At 37.7% G+C, this 27,519-nt stretch overlaps 1 protein-coding gene across 1 annotated transcript; it reads left to right on the top strand.

Moving 5' to 3' along the window:
• Positions 1-959: 959 nt before the first annotated feature.
• On the top strand, positions 960-27,519 carry HPGD (15-hydroxyprostaglandin dehydrogenase). The gene is made up of 7 exons (XM_016200284.2): positions 960-1,052; positions 1,340-1,463; positions 4,613-4,719; positions 11,078-11,174; positions 22,044-22,120; positions 24,350-24,513; positions 25,769-27,519. Exons 1-7 carry the CDS (start codon positions 960-962, stop codon positions 25,905-25,907), a joined length of 801 nt encoding a protein of 266 aa, XP_016055770.1. The 3' UTR covers positions 25,908-27,519.

Here is a 27,519-nt window from a genome sequence, read left to right as displayed (position 1 = left end):
GGAGCCTCTGTCCCATGCTTAAGGCTGAGCTCGGAAGCAAGTATGATTCAGCGGGTAGTCATTCCATTGAGCCAGCAGTTTTCAGCAGGGTGACAGCGACCTGGAAGTCCTGTGCAAGTCAGTGATGCCAGTTCTTTCAGAGCGCTCTCAAGATGACACACTGTCGATACTGATCTGAAACAGAAGTGTCAACAGGGTTCTTAAAGAACTAGCCTTGAAATGAGAGATTCAGGGTCAGAGCACAGCTCACTTATCATCTCCAGGATCTGTACAAGTTTGTCAAAAGCACAACTAAGTAAAAAACAACAGTGGTGTTACTTAACTTGGCTCTCCCCATCCCCACCCCAAGCCATGAGATTAGAATTAAGACAAAAACTTAGACTGGGACAAAAGAGTAGAATCCCCCAAATTTTGCTTTGTTTGCTTTGGGGGGGGGGGGCAGTAAGGGAGGGAGGACCTGGGGCAGGAGGAGGAAAGCACGTTCCCAAGCCACTGCCCTCCTTTTTGGAGGTGGTCTTCAGCGCACTGAAGGGGAAATCTTTTTTATTTTTATTTTATTTTTCAATGACAGTTTACAGGCAGGACTGTTTTGTATTAGTTTCAGGTGTCCAGCATAGTGGCCGAGTCGTGTACTTTACGAAGTGTCCCCCCCCATGTGCAGTCCCCACCCCGCACCACGCGTGGTCATTACAGGATTGTGCACGGAGGGCGATCTTTCTCTGAAGCGGCCTTTCTGCGCCTCCCGTCCGCCCACGGGGGAGGCTGTGACCTGGGCTCAGCTGCGAGTCAGGAGGGCAGGGATCGCGCGGCTCGGCGCCGCAGCGCTCAGGGCAAGGTGACACAGCGCGGCGCGCCGCCGGCTTCATCCCCGCCCACTCGCAGGGGGCGCGGGGCCGGGGTGCACGCGCGCGCCCGGACATAAAAGCCGCGGCGGTGCGCTGCCGAGCAGCGGCCGCACCATGCACGTGAACGGCAAAGTGGCGCTGGTGACCGGCGCGGCTCAGGGCATCGGCCGAGCGGTGGCCGAGGCGCTGCTGCACAAGGGCGCCAAGGTAAGAGCGGCGCCGGGCCGCGGGAACTTCCCCGCTCACACCCCCACCCCGCCAGGCCGGGGGGCGCCCGGGGAGCCGGGGAGATCGCGCCCCAAGGGCCCACCTTGTCGCTTCCCGAAGCTGCCGAGGCTGATGCTCCGGAGTAGCCCTCGGAAGCAGCTGGGAGAAAATCTGCCCTTTAATCGCCGAGTGCCAGGTCCCAGAGAGGAGCGTCCTGCTGCTTGTGTCCCGTCCCCGCGCTGCCCCTGGGGCTGCGCAGGTCCCCGACTCCTCTCCTCTGTCCGCAGGTAGCGCTGGTGGACTGGAATTATGAAGTGGGCATGCAGTGTAAAGCTGCCCTGGATGAGCAGTTTGAGCCTCAGAAGACTCTGTTCATCCATTGCAATGTGGCCAACCAGGAACAACTGAGAGGTAAGAGGGGACGCATCCAGAGCGCGGACCGCTCCTGGGACAAGCCGTAACCTGAAGGCGGCCAGGGGCCAGAGAGCCCGCCAGCGGCAGGCAGCCGGCTCCCGGGGAGCACCTACCGCTCGGCTCCATGAGACACTTGAAGTGTTGCCTGCTGGCATCCCAAGAGCCACAAACACGTAGAGGGAAGGAACGCAAGCCTGCCTGAGAAATCCTTTTATTTTAGTCATTTGGCAGCACATAATGTAATCAAAATTCCTTTGTGTATTCAAAGTCAGTGCTGCTAACAGTAATTATTAAATGATTGAAACTGCAGATGGAACTTGGAAAGTTCAACAAAGGCTAAGGGACTGTGGCAAACTTTCCCCAGGAAGCTGGAAGACACAGAGCCCGATGACAATTAAATGTAGCAGTGTTTTTCTTTTAAAACATACTAGAGTGCAAGGTCAAGGGTCATCATCACAGACATGCTAGATGCTGTTAACCACATGTTCTCTTTGGTTTTTTCCCCTATGAGATGGTAGTTTCAAAATAGTAATGGCTATACTACAGTGTTAGAATGGCAGAAGAAAAGTTTCTATCAGTCTTTCTCATTGCTTTCCTGTTTCCGTCAGCTCACTTAAAAGAGAACAATCTACTTGTGAAATATTGGGGACAATATTGGCATATAAACAGATGTGGTCATATAGAGTCCTCTATTGGTCACCATAGATGTGCATGAAAAAATACTTTTTTTTCTGGGGAAAAAAAATACTTGTATTTCCTAGAGCTTTATTGAAAGAATGAGTAAATCGTTGGTCACATCTTTTATCAAGGAAGCAAAAAACTTCCATAAAAGTCACTCTGCTACTCTTGTTCTTAAAGGATCACTGAAGTGTGCTTTCTCTGAAAATGTTGGGATAGTCTGTAAGAGACTAAAAATATAACAGCATGTTAGGAGTGTTCCCCTACGGTTAAGGGAAATTGTTTTAAAGAAAGATATGTAATTAAAATCTGAAAATGCTAATAAAGACCTATAACATGGATTGCAAGCATGAGTAGAAGAGACCTATAAACACAGGCCTGGTGGATCATATTTTACCAGAGGATACAGTTTTGTAGATTGCACGTAATATTTTGGATCAAGGATAGAGGCATGCCAAATCTCAGCATCCATGCAGGATGGAATAAGCAGCAGTGTAGATCATCCGGAAGCTATTTCCTTCTGAATTTATGTAGTTTCACATATGACATTTAACCTTAATTGTTTTGCTTTTCTTTATTTAAAATTAGTACCTTGGCCGTAAACACATTCCTTAAGGATAAGTGATTGTGGAGGAGGGAACTCAGGCACGTAATGAGTGGCCAGGAGAAGGCATGTGGTCATGAGAAATCCACATGTTGTCTGGACATCAGCACTTATTTGCACTTCAGGAAAACACAGCATTGGCTCTTCCAATTTCAGGATTTAGTGCTGCCTACAGCTTTTGAAACGGTTTAGACATGTGGCCAAGGGAGGCTTCATTGAAATCATAAAAAAGCAGAGGGGAAAATGTTCTTGGAGAAGAACAAGACAGAACCCATTTTATAAATGAAGAAATGCAACCCTAGGGTGTGGGGGGGAGGGGAGTAGGTAAATTATAAAGCGCACCACAGCATATAAACTCCACCAAGAGCTAGATTATTAAGTTGCTTGAGCCAAAAATTCAGTGGTGTGTCAGAAAGAAGAAGGTGTATTATACATTGTAAGGGCAGAATATAAGAAATGCAGTGGAGAACAAAATGAGAAAAGAAAATTAAAGAAGTAATTAGACATACATATTGAACAATCTAATTCCTATAAGGTGAATGTGGAGTTCTGAAGGGAACATTCTTAGGATGGAATGCAAAAAAAAAAGAAGAATGTTTCTTAAATGTTTTCTACTAGAGGTCCTTTTCTAGACACAATTTGAGATCTTAAGAAGCATTTTAAAAATTCCATGAAGAAGTAAACAGTTTTTATTCTGTTGTTTCCATTCCAGTATGGTAAAGGGCACTGCAAATGGCACACATTAAAAACTCTTGGCACCATTTTTGACAATTAACTTGCATAAGGAATTATCTATTTGGGAATCAATTAATCCATGCCCTCCTCAATAAGTCTGCTGGTTGTTAATAATTCTATGATTTCACTTGGATGTATTTTTTTTCAAGGAACTCATATGTTGGCCCCAAGCCCTGAGAACACATATTGTCATTTAGAAGAGCAACCACAATTATTATCTATAGTCTCAAGTAATAGAACTAGAACCAATGGTAAAAGGCCCCAGGAAACAGTTTAAATCAATAGAACTATGTAAAAGTCAACTCTGAGAAATAATGTGTTTCTCAACACAAAGTTAGGAGAACCTAGTGTGAACTGGCTTAGGAGGGTTTGCAAGAACTGGATATGTAGTTGTACCATGGAATGAGTGACCTTCAGGCCTCAGAATCCATGCAAACTTTACCTTGGTTGAACACAGTTTTTATACAAACTAGTAATACAAAGTAGTAATAACAGTGAGAAAGAGAAAAGAATGATAGAGTACACACTGAAGTTACAGCGACCAAATAAAATCCACTGAATGAAAAGTTGATTGTACTTACTAGGATCTCAAAATCCCTGAAAGTATGAAAATGGATTGGAATACATAAGAAGATGTGTTTAATATCACAATTTACAAAGATAATATGACTTATTTAATATTGCAGTTTATGAAGATAATGTAACTTAAATTTATCATAGTCTAAGCCACAAAGCTTCACTAACTTTTTAGGGACAGAGAGGCGCTGGCTGCTCAAATGACTTCTGAGAGCTTCAGCTTAGGAGGTTCAGTTCTCTAAGATGTATGCCCTTACGTTACTGCTTAGCAAACTGCATACGAGTCATGTATGGGTCTCCTTAAAGATAAGGTTCTTGATTCAGGTCTGGGGTGGTCCCGGATTCCGCCTTTCTAATAAGATCCCAGGTGAGGCTGATGGATGCTGCCGGCTCACAAGCCACCCTATGAGGCGTAAGGCATTGAGTCACGGTCTGGAGTGTAATGTTCACTATCAGGTGGAGAAATAAGAATTCATTTCATGATATAGGATATGACTTATCCGTGTATGTGGAAAGTAAGAACCTATCCGTAATGTCTCCTTTTTGATATCAGATACTTTCAGAAAAGTTGTGGACTACTTTGGAAAACTGGACATTTTGGTCAATAACGCCGGAGTAAATAATGAGAAAAACTGGGAGCAAACGCTGCAGATTAATTTGGTAAGTTATCTCTGCCATGCTTACTGCCTAAAAGTGTTTAAGAATGTGCTGTTTGTTCAAGAGAAATGGTTCTTATAGTCACAGAAACAACTTACAGAAAAAGAGAAGTTACAGAAAGCCGGAAAAAGGCATTTCCTTTTACAAATAGGAAGGTATTCGAGATTTTTAATTACAAAATGAATCTGTCTTAAAATAATAAAAGAAAATATGGAAAGGAACATAGTTTATTGCATAACTTAGGAATTGGCAGGCTATAGCCCACGGGCCACACTAGCCCACCATCTGTTTTCGTATGACCCGCAAGATAAAAGTGGTTTTACATCTTTAAATGGTTGAAAAAGTGAAAAGAAATGTAGAAAGGATGACAGCTACAGTCATTCATTTACACACTGTCTCTGGCTACTTTCATGCTACAGTAGCAGAACTGAGTAGTTGTGACAGAGGCCCTATGACATATAATACATATAACATTTACTATCCTGCCCTTTACGGAAATAAAAAGTACCAACCCTGGCTTAACTTACTTATTTCAAAAATAAATCTTAATTGAATTCCAGGAATATAACAGAAAACAAGGCCAGTGCCTTTTGAACTTTGTAGTTACTAAGGTTTTGATCCTGAAAGCTGGTGTATGTGTGCACGTGTGTGGTTGCATGTGCATGTGTATGTGTGTAATTTTCACAATGTTTGATGACTCTTTAGCTCTTACTTAAGTTATAAAAATGTAGATTTGGGAAGTAAAATTTCTGTTTCATCCATTGTATCACATGTTTGTTGGTTATCCCATTTCATAAACCCACCTGCCATAAGATATTGGGGTTTAGTAAAACCCAAACCTTAGCTAAAGCAAAATGTCCTAGCTGAGCTGCGCATGGAATGACCCTGCCCTTGCTAAAGTCATTCTCATTGACAAAGTGGGTGTAGGTAAAGTACAGGGAGTGGCCCCTACTTCATGACATCCAACCAGGAGATTATAAACTCCTTCAAAAAAGAAACTGTGTTATGTTCTTTTTTATTCCTCTCACCAATCAGCCCAATATCTTGAAAATAGTGCTTGGTCAATAAATGTCAGACTTGAATCAGCATTCCCAGGAGCAGTTACTTAATTGATTAATAGCTTGATGGGTGTCATGAGAATTACACTAATTCACAGGAACTGAATCTAAAAGTATCACTTTGATAAGATTACACAGTTGCTCCCCAAATTTGATAGAATGCTAAACTCCTTTAAGTGAAAACAAAAGCTACCATTTGAAAATACGGACACTCTCCTTTCAGTTCTTTTCAAAATTTGTCTAGCCCGGGTGGGCGTGGCTCAGCGGTTGAGCTTCGACCTCGGTCCCAGGAGATCACAGGTCGATTCCCCAGCAGGGCACATGCCCCCAGTCGGGGGCGTGCAGGAGGCAGCCGATCAATGACTCTCTCATCATTGATGTTTCTCTCTCTCTCTCCCTCTCCATTCCTCTCTCTGAAATCAAGATATATATATATATATATATATATATATATATATATATATATATATATATATATAAAATGTCTCAGGTGTTCCTGGATATCATTATATTTCAAAATAATTTTAAGACCTACTTGTCAAGCTTCCTTCAAAGTCTTTCTGGTGTATGTGTGTGTGTTTAGAGAAACCTAATAACTGCTTTTCCTGAGTTAAGATAATTCTATGATTTTTCTTCTACTTTGACCTACTAATGTAAGTAAAATAAAGTGAAATATTTTCTCACTGTGAAACATACTTATATTTTTTGGCTAAATTATACTTTATTGTGGTATATCAATGTTCAATACACAATTGAATTTGTTTAGTTATACCTAATTTAATTTTATATTTGTGTTTCTACTTGTAAATGATTGTAGTTTATACAAAATAGAAATATTATAAGAAAATAAAATTATAAGCTACTCTCCAAACCACATAGTGACAAGAATTTTTTTTGCATTGAGCTATCCTAGTGAAAAGCACCAATCATGCTGCAGCAGCTTTCTCCCATTAGTATCACTCTTGATATTTCTGAGAGTTTCAACATTAATATATATCTACAGATATTTTATAGATAAAGGTCACTAGGGTATAAAGTTTCTATATTCGATGGATTCATAGTGGACTCCTACTGTGTCTTTCCTCTGAGAAATCAGATCTCAGAAAAGTGTACAATGATTAGACTTATTATAAGAAACATGAAAATAGTGAAGATTGTCACAAAGGATTCGAATTGTCTGTCCTCATCTAGCTGAGAGGGCATGTTTGCTTGAACATAGCCTAAGTGAATAAATACCCGCTCCAAGCTGGGAAGCTCCTACATTTCTGAAAATAGGAAATTCTTGAAGATCAGGGGAATTTTATTTGACCTGTTTAGTTACAATTCACTCTCCTGGATTCTTCCTATTGAAATTTAGCTGGCCTTTAATTTTTCTTTGGACTCTTCTGACGTAGACCACTCCTTAGCTTAACACCAGGGACTGATGACATTTGTTTAATTTTACATAGAACAAGATATAACCTTTGTTACCCATATATAACTAAAAAACATGTTACTTTGCCTCCTACTTAAGATACCCATTGCAAGAGTAGATTAGAGGCTGACCAATCATTTTCCTTCCAGGTTGATTATCTCTGTTAGTATAATGCAAATATTTGCGTGTGGTTTATATAATAATTTTTTAGACACTGTTCTGAATGTAATTTGCCTCCTTATACAATCTCTTATGTTCTTTTGCACATTTTTCTGTGTTCCTATCCTTGTGAGTAGCCACTTAAAAGACCTTACTACATCTCTCCCTCTTCTGAAATCTCATACAACATATTTATATTACTCTTATATGATATACCAAATTTTAAATGTTATTAAAATTATTATTTTAGAATGATTTGTATACATGTATAATTTATGATAGTATGCTCCAAGCTCTTTCAAGGCAGAAAATTATTGTTTTGTGTACAGAGTAGATGTTCAATTAATACTTATTGGATAAATAAACTGCCATTCTGTGATACTTTACATCTAGGGATATTCAGTTTTGTGTTTTAACACATTGTTTGGATGATTTCCTAATACATCGGGATTGCCAAACAGTATTATCTGTCCTTCCACTTTGACTCCTTCAAACTTACCCCTTCCTTATTCTTTGATCTCACCACTCTAGCCACATAGGACACACAGTAAACCTCTTCCCAGTCTTATGTTACCATTAGGTTATTCTGTATTTCCTCCTTAGCCTGAAGCTGCCACAGCAGCCTTATGTATAGCTTCTCAGAGCTTACTAGGAATGTTCAAAAAGAAGTCTGTATAATTATCAAATGTTACTCTGGCAATTGGGCAGAGGTAGATTTAACTTTGAATATTGATAAGGGCACCTTGTAATGTACTTATTTTACATTCTGAAGCTTTAATAAACCTAAATAATTCATTCCCACCAAAGTGGGATTTGCAATCTATTTCGGACATACAACTAATGTATCGAAATAAAATATATTCAAATAAAATTTAAACAAATTAGATGGTTATTGCTGAAATACAAGAGTTGACTAAAGATTTGAACTTGGAAAGGGTATGCATTTAGAATTAGTCAAAACTAGAGTTTAGTCTTGAATTTAGAATCTATGAACTTTTATATCTCTGATCTTGAATTTCCCAGTTTGTGGAAGAATGAAGATAACTTCTGAGGATGGTTAAGCTTAAATAAGCCATAATTTGTATGAAACACCCAGCATAGTGCTACTACATAGTATTCACTCAATAAAATGCATTTCTTCTCCAAAGTATAAAAATCTACATTTTCTTCATTCTCACTATCTCATTTCTATATGAGTTGGGTTCCTCTGTCCTACTTTACCTCTAAATGAAAAGCTGAAAAAATGGATAGAAACATCGTTGTCGAATGTACTCCCTTTTCTTGGCTACCAAGATGTTCATTACAAATTAAATTAATAACTACTTTCTGTTACTGCTACTCCAAAATATTTAAAGGTCCAGTTGAATTATTATGGTTAGGCAGAACTTGCTAAATTGTAAGTAATTTCCGCAAGGGGGAAGACAATAATATTTACCTCCTAAACAAGCAAAAATAGAAAAATATTGAACATGAAAAATAATAATGAAAAAGGATTTCAAAAAAAGAGATCATGTATATTAGTATATTCCTTGAGAACTGGATTGGAGAAAAGACAAGAACCTGAAAGGCAAAGCAATAGACCTTGTCTTGTAGATTTAGTCCAAGCATGTTTTCATTTGAAAAGCTAGTTGTTATCCTGTGAATAGATGGGAAAAGTATCCTTTGTCTTCCTCCTCTGCCAAAGACCTGGGAATCAATCTTGCTTTTAAAAAAAAAATTACAATAAAGCTTACACATTCCCAAATTTTCTATCTGGTTGCATCTTGTAGATAGATGAAAACACAAAAGTGGGCTGTCAGCAGAGCTGGAAGTGCCTGAGAATGGAAGTGTAGTGCCAATACGAGTAAACAAATTCTGTTTAGACATGCTGGAGACTTGGGCAGAAGCTAACAGCATCTAACTCACTTCAGTAATTTCAGCCTTCCACGATTTTTCCTTCTTATATAAACCATTAATGCTTTGGGTCTCCATTTTAAAGGGAATCATGTGGAGATTTCACTCATCCTCTCTAAGCCTACATAATATCAAACTGACACACGGCTTAAGTGAATAGTCTTCAACTTATGTCTTTGTTCTAAACCCTTATTTAGTAGAGATGCAACTCTGAATGCTTTTCACAAAGCTGCCAAAGGGCTTTTTAAATTAAAAGACGGTAAACACTAAGATGGCCCTCAGTTCCAGACTCATTAGCTATTGTATCATTTTCTTTGCAGTTTTATAAGGAATGAAAAAAGTAGGAATTAAGGTGTCAAAAGAAAGTTTTTCCCTGTTAGAAGTCTGAGTTGGAAGGGAGAGGAGTTCTTAAATGAGAAAATAGAGTTTCAAATATAAGTTTCACATCACAAGCTGTTTTGGGGAGTGGATGCTTAAATGTTAGAGTAAAGCAAAAAGGTGCCTACACGTGGCGATGAGTAGTGAGGCAGAGTAAACCATCAAAAGCACACTTGTGAGCCGCCATGGGTGTGATTAAGTGACAGGCCTTACTGAAGACCCTATGTCCCAAGTAACAGAAAAGCTCCAGCTCAAACTGGGTAAAAGTTATGTGACCTCACACAACAGGACTGCAGTGTCAGGGCTGTTAGACGTTGCATCTCAGCGATACCATCAGGACCCAATTTCTTATCTGCTCTTCCACCCCCATCCTTCATGCTAGTTGCATCACGAGGATGCTAGCAATATTCATTCCAGCCATGCAACCACACAAAGCAATGCAAAGAGGAGTAATACAATCATTTCTTTCTGGTTTTCTTAAAAGTAACAAAAATTTTCTCATGAGCATCTTCTCCCACCACCCTTCCCCACCCCAGCCCCACCCCATCCCCTCCAGCCGGCTGCTCCTCAGGTCTTAGTGGCCAGAAGTGGGTCACATACCCACTCTTAAACCAGTCGCTGGCAAGGAGAACTGGATTTCCACGACTGAATAAGACTAATCATTGTCTACACTATCAGAAATTCTGGGACATCAGCTTCCTCTGTATTGCATGGGGAAGAAGTAGGTACAAATGCAAAATAGAGTTTTTATTGGGAAAAGAAGCAAGTGAAAAACTGTAGAAAACTAACAGTATCCACTATTATATATTGCGAGATCTAAGATAATTAAACAGAGAAGATGAATGTAGACTTCCTGGACTTGAGAACTATAGGCTTCTAATAAGGGTAAAAGAACTTTGTATCCAATATTAGAAAAGAAGAAGAATGTATAGATCTTCTTAAAGATCCTAAGAATTGAATTAAAGTGGACAAAACACTTTAGGGTTACAATGTTTATCATAAAATCTAGAGTGGGCCACTAAGTGAAGCTTTGCAGGGATGTGATAAGCTCCACAACTTTAGACAAACAAAAGAGAATCCAGATTAAGGACTAGCTTTAGAAAACAAAACCAAAGCCATTTTGGCCTGGCCAGTGTGGTTCAGTTGGTTGGAGCTTGACAATTTGATTCCTGGTCAGGACACATGCCCAGGTTGTGGGTTCGATCCCTAGTCAGGGTGTGTACCAGAGGCAACAGGTCGATGTTTCTCTCTCACATCCATGTTTCTCTCTCCCTTTCCATTCTTCTCTCTCTAAAATCAATAAAAACATTAAAAAAAAAAAAAGCCATTTCAAAACCCTTCATTGATAACAGTTGCAGAAATCTGCCTAGGTGCTTGGGGTAGTAATAAAAATACTGGCGTGTGATTCTATGACAGAGTGTAATGTGTGTGTTGCTTCCCCGCTCATGCCCTGGATTAGGTTTCTGTCATCAGTGGAACTTACCTTGGGCTGGATTATATGAGTAAGAAAAACGGAGGTGAGGGCGGCATCGTTATCAATATGTCATCTTTGGCAGGTAAGGACGCTTGTTTTGTTAATAATTTCTTATTGGTTATTTGGACCACAAAAGTAAATCTTCAGAGTATGTTTATTATCATCTTGGGTTTGAAATTGAAATTTTGTTTTATTTTTGTGTGTGTTTTTAATGGCTCTATGGAATTTTCTATTGCACATCAAAAGTTTGAACTCTATGTTATTTTCTGTTATTTTAAATTGTGACTTCTTAAGTTATCTTACTGCAGTACTATTTTTTTAAAACACCCACACATATATTGTTTTTCAAAGGTTGTTGTGAGATTTCTGATCAGTAATACATGTGAAAGCACCTTTGGCAAAGTGAAAAGTACACACAAAGTTAAGGTATCTCTACTCCCACGTGATTTTAGTAAGAATGTGGAGTTTTAAAATAGGGCAGATGTAACGGTCGAGATATGCTGTCCAGAGGCCGGACTTTACCTCTACTTTCTTAGGTTCTCTGGCTGGGCCTGAGAATTAAGCTGACATGAAATAGAATCACTGGAGAAAAGCATACAGATTTTTACACGTACATGGGAACCTCCAGTGGAAAATGAAGACCCAAAGAAGTGGCGAGGCCTAAGCGTTTATAATCTAGGTTGAACAAAGAGAAGCAATTGTGGAAAAGCAACTAAAATATACAGGGACAGCAAAGGAAGATCAAAGGAAGATAACCAGGTCTTTTTTGTACAGGTTTCTCTTGACTCCTGATCTCTCGTGATAAAAATGTTTCTTTCTTCCTGTATAGGTAGGGCATCTTTTACATTCGATTTTCAACTCCTGCTTTCAGGAAGAAAGGGGAGGTCCAAGTGCCTTTCTTGCACCTGCTGTTTTTCAAGTCTTTTTCCCTCGAAATAATTCTCATGCCAGAGTGGCCTGTTTGGGGGTGGCCTAGTGTGTCATCCTTCAATGCTAAACTGCTATAATAAATAGACCCAAGCACATATGGCTTAAGTATAGAATACTTTTATTCCTCACTCATATTTCATTCCAGGGTGAGGTTCTTGCTGCAGGGAACCTCTGCTATGAGCAGTGATCTGGAAAACAAGGCTGGCGGCAGCTCTGTCTTTGCCATGGAGCTTTCTAGGTTACTGAACCATTGGTGAACTCCTTTCCAGCAGAAAGATAACGCTGAGGAGGCAAAGCTGCTCTTTTGAAACCCCCCACCCAGTAATGGCAAACTTCACTCTTGCTCACATTCCAGTCTGGATTTTTACTTCGTGGCTCATCTAACTATAAGAGAGTCTGAGAAATGCAGTCCAGCTTTGTGCCTGAGGAAAAGTAGATGCCTGTGGGTAGTTCATCAGCTCTGTCACAATGTGCAATCCGAACTGCTTTACTCAGAGCAGTGTGATTTACTATCAGCTGCTATCATATTACTCAATAGTAGCTATCAGTGGTCCGTTGGCAGGAACTTTTGGAGCTACTTAGCCAGATCCCTTACTTTTAAAATTCTAGGAAAAAAAAAAAAATCAATGGTTCTTGAATAGTTCAAGAGGTAGTATGAAGTTTTAGAAGTCTGATCAATAGTGACAGCAAGTCTAAATTATTCATGTCCAAAAATAGTGAGATTTTCTTAAATGATCTGGTTGGTTTCAGCCCGTGTGGTCATTTCACAATAGGCACCTTCTGACCTTGTTCTCCACCTCCCAGCTCCAGTAATACCTGGGCAGTCAATTTTGAAGGTACCTGTGACCATGCCAGTGTCTGATTCTCAGCATTTTCCTCATTCCTTTGGAATCATTGTTAGATGGTCTTTAAACCACCAACGCCTGCCACCAGTGGAGACTTAGGAGTCTCTTTCTTTACAAGTTCTCAAAAAAAAAAAAAAAAAAAAAAGGCTCATTTTCTGGGTTGCTTAAGGACAAAATGGCATCCCTAAAGTTATTATAGACCTAATTCTATAATCTGTTCAGGATAATCCAGTTATTCCTAATATGACATCTACTAACATTTCAATTTTAAGGATATATTAAGAGGTAAGAGCATGGGCAATACTAAGACATTTGGCCCCAGAAAAGACCAAGTTTTAGATTCTGAGAGGCTTAAACCCTAAAGGTAAATTGTCAAGGCTAAATCTACATAATTTAAAAATAAAACCATAAAAAAATACATAAATGATTGGAAATTAACAAAAATATTTAATGTTTTATTTAAAATATAAATGTGAAAAAACCTGGGGTGGTGGTTAAGAGAAAATTGCATGGACTATCTCTCTAAAGCTAAGAGGGCTAGCAAAGCTTGAACCATGGGAACCCCTTGCCCAGGATCACTGGAGGCATTGATTTCTTCTTAGGAAGGCTAGAAGGCCTCGGGGTTGGGTCAATTTAGGACTCTCTGGAATACATTCTGTACTGTAAGAGAAGGTTTACTTGCCCTAAAAACCATAAATAGAGAAATGCAATGTAGTACTGCCTTTTATCCAATAAGAATATATAAATATATAATAAACAACATTCATTGAGCACTTGCTGTTTACATGATACTAGTTTAAATATTGTGTATGCAATTAGTTCATTTCATACAACAACCCCGTGAAATCGATTTTATAATCTCCATTTTGTAGATGAGGAAACTGCGGCAGGAGAGTTTTAGTGTCTTGCAATAGTTTTTACATCAAGGAAGCAGTAGAACTGGAATTCATGTGCAAGCAGCCTGATAAAAGACCTCTTATGTACTAACCACTGGAATATCTCACTCTTCTATCTATGAGTGTGTCTGTTAATCTCTTTAACCGTGTCCATCTTTATCTGTGAAGTGAAAAAAAAAAATGCTTACAATGTGATGAAGCCAGTGTAATTTGCTAGTATCTTCAGACCTCCTGGGTGTTGCTTTAATCTTTTTTTAATTCATTATTGATATTTTGGTGAGATATATTTATTACCAAGAAACATACCTTAGGTATCTTGAGGTCTTTGGTTATTTCTTGTGAAGCAAATATTTCAGAATAAAAATAAGAGTAAAAAAGGTAGAACCTCTATATTTTCAATTAAATTGGCAAAAAGCATAAACCCACAATTCACAGAACAGATAGAATGAGTGGCTAACAAACAGGAATAAATGATCAACCTCATGAGTAATCATAATGATGCAAATGAAAACAAAAATAAAATTTAATGTTTTAGCTATCAGATCAAGACAGATTTAGAGTAAATACTCCTGACTGGCCAGAATGTGCTGAAAACAGATTGTCAAATACTGCTGGTGTATGGGAGCCACTGCTTTCATCTTAAAATTACTAAACCTTGAGTGAAATCCTAAATTTCTGCCTCATTTGACACACAGAGTAAAGCCCTGAAAACATTTGGGGAGCTTACCAAAGTCTCAAGTCAAAACATGCCATTGAGAAGAGCAATTTAAGGATTACAATTAGAGGCCCACTTTGCTTTTCTGGCTAAGAGCTTGGTTTATCACACCACCCACTCCTGGGTGTTAATTCTCTTCTTACCTATCTCAGAGCCAATATTTGGAAACACGAGTAGATCTTTCTCTAATCATGCAAATAGAACCACGAATGGCTATAAATTCAATGATAAGATTGTTCTTGTTTTAAATGACCATTCTTGCACTCCTACAGTTAATGAAGATCATAGCATTCCAAACTGCTTCTCCCTCTGATATTTTTCCTGATAGGCAGGGTGACTCTGTTTATAGTGATTAAAATAGTTTATCTTTGTCCCTTCTACTGGATTCAGTACCTTCATCAGTATGAAGGGAGGCACCCTCCCTTCTTAATGCCCAGCCTCCACCCCGTGCATTTACACTGTTTCCTGTTGCCTGTGGCCAACCTAAGTAGCCTCTGCTTTACCTCTCTGCCCACCCCGGGCTTTGTCACGAAGGTGCCCTCATCTCAGAAAGAATATTAAAATGTATTGCCTTGTATTTTATCCACTCACCAAGAGCTTCTATTCTTTTCATAATGAGATTAGTTGGACAAAAATTGAAAATTTTGTAATAATAGAAGAAATTGTGGACCTCTCTGGCTTCAGACTTTCCTCAGAAATGTTATCAACAATTTTATACCCTTGAAGTCATAGCATGTTGGTAGAGGTCAGATGACCAAAATGTCTTTGAGGAGTTCTAGAGTCAAATTATTTTTCACTCAGTTTTATTGAGGTGTAATTGACAAAATTGTAGGAACAGTATTTCTGATGTTTGCTTCCTTTTGTTTTCTGAACTTTCCTCCACAGATTTGTCCTGTTCCCATTCCCTCCCCCCCCCCCCCCCCCCCCCCAAACACACACTGCTCGCTCTGTTAAAGGCATAGCTCTGGGTTACATTCAACTCAACCAGTCTATCATCATGATCTCTTGCATAGATTCAGTGGAGTCCTTCACTGTCATAGTAAAAACCTTGACATACTGGTTTGGTAAGAGAAGTTAATGAGTAATGACCACTGACTCAGACCGAGTATCAAATGCAATTAATAAGTTTAACAAACACAGGAGTAGTTAAAGTTGAGATTCCTCAGCATGCTGAGGGAAAGGTGTGCTCCAGTCTGGAGACCCAGAAGTTGTTCTGATCCTTGTTAACCAACCACATAGACATTTATTTCTATACGAGTTTGTATTTGTAAACGTAATATGTAAACCTGCACTCATTTTGTCACGTTTACCCTAAACTATTAAAAGAGAAAAAGTTGGAAGGAACAACAGAGAAGAATGAAGCCTGGTTTAATGCTGGTAATTAAGTGTCTTTGTTCCCATAAAACATCCCATAAGAGTCAAATGTGCTTCCTGTATACTTAGTTGCTAAAAATGGTGGGAAAGACAAAATAGTCGTCACAGGGAAAAGAATTTGCCTATAATCCTGCTTCCACCTGCCTACGTACTCAGTACTGAGGTCTTGGTGTTCTGGGGCTTTTTCCGTGCCTCTGAGGGACTCAGTGGCATTTCGTGGAAGAGCCCACGAGAGCCTTCTTTACTCTGAGTTGAAAACATTTGAGTCTCAAGAAAACACTTGAAAATCATAATATTTTTAGCATATCTTAAATATCAACCCAGGGACATACTCACTTGTGCTAGAAGTTTCATCTAAAATAATATAATTAGCTTGCAGTTTGTGTTAAGGTGGAAGTGCTAAAGTTACTACTTTCAGTAACAAATTCAAGTTAATCAAACATATGTTGAGCATTTACAGAAAAGACATGGGGACATAAAAGTAACTAGGCAAAGTTTCTATGCCAAGAACTATATAATCAATATCTTGTATCAATACGGCAGAACGAAATAGCATAGCATAGACCATGTAAAGAGAAACATGATATTGAATTGCAAGGTGTTGGGGCTCCCACGGCCGAAAGAGCAGCAGTTGGACTGGAATGTCATAACAGACCAGAAATTTCTGGCAAAAAACATTGATCACTTTTCTTCATCTCCAGGCCAAAAATAAGAAAATCACATGGTACCACCTCTGCCACTATGCTTGATCTGAGGCACGGGGCTTAATGTAGTTAGCGTTGTCAAGTTTTAGGCACTGAGATAAACTATTGGCTCTATGATATCACATTTAACTTTGCAAGTCCCCACAATAGAGGCCAATTTAAAAATCTTCAATTTATAGTTGAACAACTAATATCAAATAGGCTTCATAACTTGGAAAATCTGGTGAGAATTAGCAGTAGTAATAAAAGCTACTTTATTTGCTCTATATTAGTGTATGTCATGGGATGGATGAACCTGCATTTCTGGATCTTAATTGGCCAGATGCTAACTGTTATGAATATATAAGCCAACTTTCTTGCTTACTACTGGCAAAGTTTTCCATGGTGTTCATTTTGTCTTACAGCTTAATATTATTAAGAAGACAGGCTAGGAGGAATAAGTAGGAAAGATTAAATCGTTATAAATTGACCTTTGGAGGAATGGATAAAAGATTTAGGGTTTTCTAGCATGGGGGATAAAAAGACTACTAGGAAATGAACAGTATTCTAGAATTTAACATGCATAGATATTACCTAGAGACTTTGTTCATATGCAGATTTGGACTCAGGAGGTCTAGGGGTGGGTTCTAAAATCCTACTCCTGAAATTCTGATTCTGGTCCCTTGGACCTCACTTTGAGGAGCCAGGCCCCAGTTTGCAGAGGGATATTCTCTGAGTGGCTAGGAAGCTCATCTCAGTATAGTCATTGACCGCACTGTGAGGAAGGCAGATTTGGGTGGAACAGTAGGAGCAACTTTCTGAGAATTAACAATGTAAATTCTTAAAGTTACCTTCCTGGAACGATTTTAATTATAGAAGATATAGTGGTTTTATGAAAGCTTATGCCAATTTTTATGTCAAGTCACACTTCAAACCTTATTTGTCTATGGCGAACATGAGACTGGGGTAAAAGCAACATCAGATAAAATGTTCTATTATGTGGGAAAATCAGAGGAGGAAGTCCGCCAGTGACTCCGTCAGCTTTTTGCATGCACATAGATAAATAGGTTCTCAGTAGTTCTCTTTTTACCTTCATATTAGAGAAGTGGTGGTTAAAAACAGAAAGATGGGTAAACAGGGTTTTTTTGGTGTGTTTTGGGGGTTTTTGTGTCTGCCTGTCTGTGTTTTTTTGATGGTAAAGAAAATGTGAGGGATTCAGATTCCTGCTTTCTGGCATTGCCGAGTTCCAGCTTGTCAGACAAAGATCAGTACCCTTAGATTCTCAATTTATTTTTCTTAGTTGAATTTCTGTGGCACTTCTGTATAGTCTATTTTACAGGATTTCTGTTTATTTAAAATAAAATGTTTGAGGACCCAGTACAATTGCCCTATCTGAGCAGATTTTAGTTTTTTCCACAATTTTTTGAGCTTTTTATCTTCTATGAGATGTAGAGATTAAAGTTATCTCTTTTAAATATGGGTAGAAAGAATATTAAAAATGGAAGAACAAATGTGGAAATGAAATTATGTTTTATTTTTCTAAATGACTTCCTTATTTCTTTTATAATTACACATGTACTTTTCAGGCATTTGATTTTTGTATAATTATCTCATCAGTCTGTGGCCATTGGTGTTATTATCCAGAGTGGTTATAGAAAATATGTGTTTTGTGGGTAGAATCTCTCCCTCTATTGATATTTTTTTTCTAAAACTACAGTTATGACTGACATAAACCTGTTACAAATTAGACATGTTATATTTTGTAGAGAGCCTTTTTACAATTCTATAGTTAAACTTGCACAATGGTGGGCCTAGAATAAGTATTGAAAAATCTATCCTTTTAAAATGTAAGTTATTCATTTTTAAGCACAAATAAAAGATTTCTCACAACATTAAACAAAACAATATTTCTTTAGAGACTACTTTCTCGTCACAATCCTTGGCTTTGTTGTTACTCTTAAGTCCTTTAATATTAAGACAAATAAGTTCCCTGTGCATATGGGAATTAATTTCCAAGATTTAAAAAACCCAAATTAATGACAGCAGCTAATTGGTCCTGTGTCATTATACTGGCAAAACTCCCCTGAAGTTGGATAGGGCTGACCTGACTGTTCACCCAGTGAACTGCTACACTATCCCTGCACCAGGGCCCTCCTATTGGTTTTACACATTTCAGTAGAGTATATTTAAATACTACTTTCTCATACCTTGTACTTGAAAAGTACTAACCACACAGATCTTAAATAAGTGCACTTCAATAAAACCTTTTGAACTAGGGTTAGCAATAGTCTACAGTTTGCCAAGGTCCAGACACTAAACCAAGTTAGGACTCTGTACCAGATTTGTGGCAGACTGAGAGGAACACCACAGTGGTCACCTCTCAGACCACTGGCATAGGAGCTGCTGAGATGATAGCAATGGAGCTGAGACATATAGTCCAGTCCTTGGAGGTTAACCTGGACTGAAGGCTAGTTTGGAGAACAGCCTGAGGGAGGTGGAGACACAGTGTGCCATGCAGATGGAACAGCTCAGCAGGATCCTGCTGCACCTAGAGTCAGAGCTGACCAAGCCAGGCGTAGAGGGGCAGCGCCAGGCCAGGAGTCTGAGCCCTGCTGAACATCAAGGTCAAGCTGGAGGCTGAGATTGCCACTGACCGGTGCTGGCTGGAAGAAGGGGAGGACTTCGATCTTGGTGACGCACTGGACAACAGCAACGCCACGCAATCCATTCAAAAGACCACCACTCACAGGATTGTGGACAGCAAAGAGGTGTCTGAGAACAACCACCACCAAAGTTCTGAGGCATTAAGGCAGCAGAAGTGGGGCACCCCTTGGGGAAGCAAGAGGCCAAGAAAAAGCTCAGATATCATTGGGGGGAAAAAGAAAAAAGAAAGGCAAGTTGGAGAAAAAAACACTACCAATCGGTAACCCATCCTACCTGTGGGGAAACATCCGAACCAAGAGTTAACATCCACATGTACTATGGAGATAAAGAAAAGCTCTCTATTTAGCTAAATTAATTGCAACTTGCCTAAATACAATAATTGAAAAATAAAATTCTTTATTTGTAATACCCCCCCAAACTGGAAAGAACCCACATATCTATCAATAGGTGAATGTATATACACTTGATGGGTTTAACCTTACAGTGAAATACCATTCAGAAAAAAAAAAGGGAAGAAAAATGAACTATTGATACACACTACCACATGGATGAATCTCAAAATAATTATCCTGAGTGAAAGAAGTCAGACAAAAAAAGAGTTTTCACTGTATGATTACATTTATATAAACTTCCAGAAAAAAGGAAATTAACCTATTGTGACGCAAAGCAGCAGATCAGTGGTGGCCTAGGAGGAGCGGAAAAACAGAGGGAAGGGATGACAAAAGGACATGAGGAAACTTAGGGTGATGGATATGTATATCCATCATCCTGATTGTGGTTGTGGTTTCATGGGTGTACACATATGTCAAAAGTTATATCATATGCCAATTGTAACTCATTAAACCTGTAAAAAAATATATACTGTAAAGAGAAAAGGAGACTAAATTTCTTCACATCTAAAATTAATTTATGCAGCTTTTGACCTACATGATATCAAAAAATGAGATCATGTAAGAGTAAATGTTTTGTAGGATAGCAGTGAAAATGTCCTTAGAATGTTACAAGAAGATGTATAAAACCAGGTGCCACTTTAAAAATGCAAACAAATTTCTTCTCTTTCTGGTTGCATTTTCAGTTCTACCTTTAAAGGAAAGTATGTGCCTTGTGCTTGCTTCTTAAATAGAAACGACATAACAGTATTTGATTTCTTGCACTTCTGTGACACTTTGAACTAAAGTGTTCAGAAGTTCAGTACCTCCATGTACGTAACAAAAATTCATTCCAAATTCATCTTCAACAACACTTCGGAACAGCATCCTTGTGCTTTTGGTGGCTGTGTCATCCAGCTGATCTCTGATGAAGGTGCGCTCTGCATTTCCTGCAGTCGGTGAACACCATCCTGCGACCACACTGCCCTTGTCTGAGACACACTTAAGGAGAGGGTAAACCAGTGACTAACTTCAAAGAACAGGAGGCAGCAATGCCTGGTGCAACTATTTATTGCCTTTATCTCAACTCCTAATACAACTGTGTACCCAGTGCAGACACCGTGACTTCTTGTTGACTGATATTGCCGAACTTAATGAACTTACGTATTTTACTTAAACTAAAAACTAAAACAAAACAAGAAGGAACCACCTGTTACAGTACTTTGAGATCACTGGGTGGACACACAATGTGTGAACTATCATTCTCAGAATTTAAACTGCTCTTGGCAGGCACCCAGGGAGTTGTTCAAGTCTGCATTTATTGCTGGACTTTGACACAACACGCTCAACTGATTGGTGGAGTTCTGGGACTATTTAGCTGGGTGGAGATGAGCATGCCTTAGAAGAATAATTAGCATGGCTTTTGATAGTAATAACATTAGAGTAACCTGAGATCGCTGTTTCTTGACTCAGAAATCATGAATTTTAAAAACGTGAAAATGAGTTACTTCAAGCAATTAGTTAAAAATCAAGATATAACAATAGTTCAGTTAAACGTCTTACTGTTGATTAGGTGGAGAATTGACAATTAGGAGAAATAAGCTTGATGGTGATAGTTACTAGAGTAAAGCAAGTTTTTTTTGCTGCTTTATTGGGCCATGAGGGGAGGGTAGATTGGGCCAGTAGGTAGGGAAGAAAAGATGCTATATATGCTACAGTACTACTTTTTCTCCAGACCATGAATTTTATTTTATTTTTTTGATTAGTTACTATTGTGTATATGTGGAAAATTAAACAAATTCTAATATTGCTTGAATTCTGTTGTTGAGTACATGATTATGAAAGGAAATAAAATAGAACTATAGATTTTTGGTTTTCTTTTCCAAGGTAATAGAGTGAGAAGATCTAGGCATTATTATAGATCAAAATGGAAAGTTAACTTTTACTTTTCTTAAACACTTAGAGGTGCAATTGGTGACAGGGAAATGCATACTAATTTATAATGATGATAAATAATAATCTCTAAATTCCACGTAAGCAATTTAAACTTCTTTAGCCATTTGGAAGTCCTTAAAAAAAATGTAGAATGTATACTTTTAAAAATCCAGACTTAAAGACTGAAAATTAGATGGTAACTTACTGGATTTAAAGATGATTGTCTTTATGTTTTACATAACATTGACTTCTCTTGACAGGAAGTCAGGGAGACAGAAAAAGTTACTTATCACTCTTAGCTGCATCCCTTGGCTGTAACTTACCTACCATGAATTCTGGAGAGTGCAGTAGATAGAGATCATGGAAGGGATGAACTATGCTAAGACTAGTGAATTTTACAAAGTTGTCTAGTGATTATTTTAATGTATTTTCTAAATTAATTTTTAAATGAACAGGCACAAATTATTCTTTGTCGTAGCAGTTATTAGATTTTGTCTGCTTATTGTTTAATAAAATTGTTTAAATTTATTGTTTGTTTTAGGACTCATGCCGGTTGCTCAACAGCCTGTCTATTGTGCTTCAAAGCATGGCATAATTGGATTCACACGCTCAGCAGCGGTGAGGATACGACAGCCACCATGTCTCTTTTTCTCTCTGTGTACATATATGTAGCATGAGTTCTATATAGTCGAGAGGAGCACATTCAGAATTCAATACATCTGAGTAAAAGAAAAATACTATACTTCAATCTTTATTGCAAAAAATAGTTTCAGATCACATAAAGGACCAAATAAAGAACAGATAATTTTAAAACGAAGTAGATTCCAAATGCAGATGCGTTATTGAAAAATGTCGTAGGGCTAAATAATGGGAAGATGGTTTTTAATTTTAAAATGGACTCCAAATCTAAAAAGTATTAACTTCAGCCTTCCTTAAATAGAATTTGCGGTATGCTTCAGCCATTGCCTGTCACTGGAGATGCCATGAAAATGAGTGAGAGCATGGGGGCAGGCAGGAGGGGTGGGGCAGGAATTCACTTGGTAGAGTAGTCAAAGATGACGCCTCCATGGAGGCCTAGCGCAAAAGGTGTACAGAGCTTAAAAAAATATTTTAGACCTAATTGACCACATGCATTGATAATATAAAATGGGAATGCTTGCCTGTTCATAATAACTGGAAAAAAGGCACCTTGGATAAAGCTAGACAAGCAAGGGAAAGTAGATGAGGAATGACTGAAGATGTAACAGGAGCCAGATCAAGAGGGGCTTATGGATTGTAGTAATGAGCCTAGATTCTATTCAAATGGTAGCCATCAATGTTTTTTTCTTTAAACACAGGGTGACAAAATCAGATTTCCATTTCAACAAGACCATTCTGGCTGCTATTTAGAGAATATGTTTGAGAGGACAAGTGTAGAAGAGGTGGAGACCTTGGGAGGTCTCTGTAGTGGTTAGTCTAGATGAGACAGAGAGACCAGACAGATGAAGAGAGAAATATTAACAACAGAAGAAATACTAGGGATAAAGAAAACAGATGTGTGGGCAGTAAATATTCAATCAAAAAAGAAAGATAAGCAGTTCTCACAATCTTAAATTCATTGGAAATTTTAATTTAATTTGCAAAGACTTAATCTTTAATTCAACTTTTAATGAATACATAAAGGTATTAAAAAGCAAAATAAAGCTCAAAGACCAGAAATCTCATGTTTATAATTGTAAGACTGGAAACTTGTACAGTCAATTCTTATTTCTGGTAATGTTCTATAAAATCACTTGCAAACACTGAATTAGAGAAGTTCCTTTGAGCCTCTGGCCAACATATTTTGAAATACATATGTGAATTTCTGTTTAAAGACACCTTATTTAACATGCACTGTACTGACATTGAACTCATGGCCAACAGCATTTATACCTCATGCTTGAGTGAAGCTTATCTAACACACGTATTTTCTCTGTAAGGCACGTCACAGCCTTAAGAACACTAGTCAGCACTTCAGCATTATGCTTGGTTGGGGGAGGAGTGGCATTTTAAATAGCAAAATCACAAACAAAAAGCACAAAAATAAGAAAAACATGGCCTAAATACACCGTGAAAAGGACACTTGTTTATAGTTAGAAGGGCTGAAACAAGAAAACAGCATTATTTTGTTCGGCCTTAGTTGGAACATCAGCATTGGGCAACTCAGATTTCTCACTGCTCTGTGCTTGTCCACAAATGACCCCAAAAGCTCCATGAGCATTGATTTTGGGGGGTTACAAATACATTGTAGTAAGTAAGCAAATAGAATCCTCAAATAATCAACTACATTTTGTTTTACAAACAGTTCAAGTAAATCAGTGGGTTGAAAACTAAGCCAAAGATTGTTAGTCTGAAAATACTTAAATTTGTCTTCCAGTTAATTAAAAGTATCTTTAGATTGAATCAAAGTCTTAAAACATTCCACTAACAGTATTTTTGAAGCAAATATTCTGTTATACAACCCTAATCGTTGAGAGAAAACTCGGGATATTCATTTTAAGCCTCAGCTACTTGCATTCAGGTTCCTGCAGAATTCAATAGATAAGAGCAGCTTAGATAATTAAATATTTTCAGGAATTGTCCAGTAATATTAATTTTTTAAAATTAATTAGATGAGGCTTTCAAGAATTAAATCAGCACTTTCTATACATATGCTTTTACTTTTTGCTACCAGCCAACTTTAACATTTTCATTGTTACAAAGCCAGAAGGATATCTGACTAGTATTTTTCACATCAGGGGCTTTCGAATAGCTTTAATTATCAGTTTGTCCTATGCTGTGCATTTGCAAAACTATCGAAACCTACAACCTTCTTTTTCCAATTGGCAGATGGCTGCTAATCTGATGAACAGTGGTGTGAGAATGAATGCCATATGCCCAGGCTTTGTCAATACACCCATCCTGGAATCCATTGAAAAAGAAGAAAACATGGGACGATATATAGAATATAAGGACCACATCAAGGAGCTGATGAAATACTATGGGATTTTGGAGTAAGTAACACTATACCTATCTCTTTTTTCATATGATGGAGCAAGTTACTATCTACCCATAAACAATAAAAAGGGAAAAAATAAGGGGTTTTTTGTTTTGTTTTTTAAAAAATATATCTTTATTGATTTCAGAGAGGAAGGGAGAGGGAGAGATAGAAACATCAATGATGAGAGAGTCATTGATCAGCTGCCTCCTGCACGCCCCCCACTGGGGATCAAGCCCGAAACCCGGGCCTGTGCCCTGACCGGGAATCGAACTCTGATCTCCTGGATTCTAGGTCGATGCTCAACTGCTGAGCCACAGCCGGCTAGGTGAAAAATAAGGTTTTAAATTTGAGAAACTAATGCAAACTTCAAAGCTTTGGTTTAGCAAACTCTCTGAAAGAAAATATTTTCTTCTAGGTTTCTGAGTAGAATGTGTTTATACATTATGAATTTTGCTTTAAGATATAGACATTGCATCATTAATACTGTCAGCCATAATCAGATACTGTTTTAAAAAATGATGTTTAGTTACCTTTGGAAGCAATAGTTCTTTATTTGCCTAAATTCCAAGCGATCTTTACATAACTCTTTGTGAAATTTCATATGCACCCTAACTTCAACCATTTTTATAATAAGCGGGGTATCGACACACATGTTTGGTGAGTGGTGTCTGAGTTAGAGCAGTTGGAGTTTCACAGTACAAAGTCATAGCAATCATGCTGACGGAACCAGACCATCTGGGGTCAAGTCCTGGCTCCACTTCTGACCATGAACTTATCCATCAAACTCAGTTTTCTCACATGTAAAATGGGGATAATACTAAAACTTAAGGGACTTTTGAAAGTCCACAAATAAGTTGATCCATAAAGTATTTAAAACAGCAACAGATCAATAACAGATATTCAATAAATGTTAACTATAATTCTTTCCATTTCTACTCCAATAACATGTCTATCTGATAAGTCTAAGATCTACTGGTAGAATAAAGATGAGAAAATAATAATCTTGTCAATGTAAATAATAAATATAAATTTATAAACCCTTCCTGTCAAAATGGCAGAAGATTAGGCATGGAAGTCTACCACTACATTTATCATATAATTTAGTTAATATCTAATTGAATAAAAAATGGAGGTAACAGTAGCTTCCCCATATACATTTCCCTATTACATATTAAAGGTAGTAAATTATTTAAAAGGAACTAAAAAATGAAGTGAAAATTATGCCTTCATCTTCAGTTTGAAAATACCAGTGTTTCCTTTGCTTCTAGCCCATCGATGATTGCCAATGGATTAATAATACTCATTGAAGATGATGCTTTAAATGGCGCTATTATGAAGATCACAACTTCTAAGGGAATTCATTTTCAAGAGTATGATGCAACTCCATTGAATGTAAAAGCTCAGTGAACATCTTATGTATCAGCCATAACTGAAAATAAGCACAAGTAACATGTTCAGGCCATATCTTCATTTGAATCTAGCTTTTATAATGAAACGTTATTGTATGACACTTTATGCATTTGATGTTAATTTTTGTCTACCTGATTTCTCAAGTATATGGATAAGAAAATTAGGAACTGTCAAAAACAGGATGTGGACCAAAGCTAGATTTTGATCCTTATAGTCTAAGTAATGATCAAAACAAAGGATATTCAAGGAATATTCTGCTTTTCAAAAAATGTATTTAAATTTGTGGTTCATAAATATTAATGTTTTTCAGAACAGCATGTCAAAGGAGATACTTGAATTGTTATTTAAATCAAACCAGATGTAAAAGAAACCTCATTTTGTTTCGATATTAGCGTTTTAAAAGAGCGAGGCTACCTTCAATGGCAAATCTTTAGTAACAATAACTTTTACTTATTACTTATATACCATCTTTCAACTGAACATTTCAGCTCTTTAAAGCTGTGGCATATTTGGGGGCAGTAGTTATGGAATAAATCACAGTGTGCATACATCCTAAATGAAAAATCAGATGTATGGAAAGAAGACAGAATGTAACTGGCTCAGCGGTTGATCCACAGTTCAGCTTCCCATCTGGGAAAAATATTTCTTTACTTTTTCTTTACTTTAAGAACTTTGAGTCCCCAAAATCTCAGGAATGAAATTTTTCATAGTTACAGAAAAAAAGGGTAGTTAGTGTTCCTAAAATGTTATATTTAAGAAAAGTTCATTAGGAAAAAAATACAAATGTAATTTTTTCCAGATTACTTCTTTGTTTATTTGTACCAATTTAAAAAGTGCCTACCTTTCAATGAAACCTTTCTTCCCTAATCTCCAGAAGTTACTTAGTGTTCTATGTATAGCTATGAAGAAGAAACTAATTTTGTCGAAGCCTCACTATAAATATTTTCATATGCTCAAAGCCATAATCCCAAAAGGTAAAAATAGCTGTGATGTTTTTCTGTTTTCCCTGTCAGGACTTTTAAGATAGGATTATTAAATGCAGCTGCTTTGGGTAACCCTATTTGAAAGCAATCATTAAAGCTAATAATAGTGAAAGCACAAGATTTCTAATTCAATCATTTCCTCTTATAACTTAGACAAAATACAAAATAGAAATATTGTATAAGGGATTCACTCTGTCTGCTAACTCCAGAGCTCTAGTTTGGAACAAAATTTATCCATGTGAGCTTAATAAATATTTCCTAGAGATACTGGAATGTTGCCATATCTTGCTCTGTTTTAATTCTGCCATAGAGAACAAATTGTCTAGATCTTCATATAATGTATTTTAGAAAACACCAAGAAATGAACATCAGCAAACATCTAATAGAGATAAATTGTATAACTAGGCACAAACTTGTTCATACGTTGTGGCAGTAGCCAATCACTGATGTGGGTACTATATGTGATGTGTCACATATTGTATGTATTTTTCTACTGTAATGTTTAAAGCTGTAGCTTAAACTTTTCATTTATGGATAATTCTTTGTATTAGCAACCTTCCGTATTCTTTGTACTTTGATTTTTAATTTTTTTCAAATCAATAAACTATGCAGACATTTACAACTGA

This window comes from Miniopterus natalensis, chromosome 4 (genome assembly GCF_054644295.1).
Source record: "Miniopterus natalensis isolate mMinNat1 chromosome 4, mMinNat1.hap1, whole genome shotgun sequence".
NCBI classification, from domain to species: domain Eukaryota; kingdom Metazoa; phylum Chordata; class Mammalia; order Chiroptera; family Miniopteridae; genus Miniopterus; species Miniopterus natalensis.
This window is presented reverse-complemented; position numbering and strand designations above follow the sequence as displayed.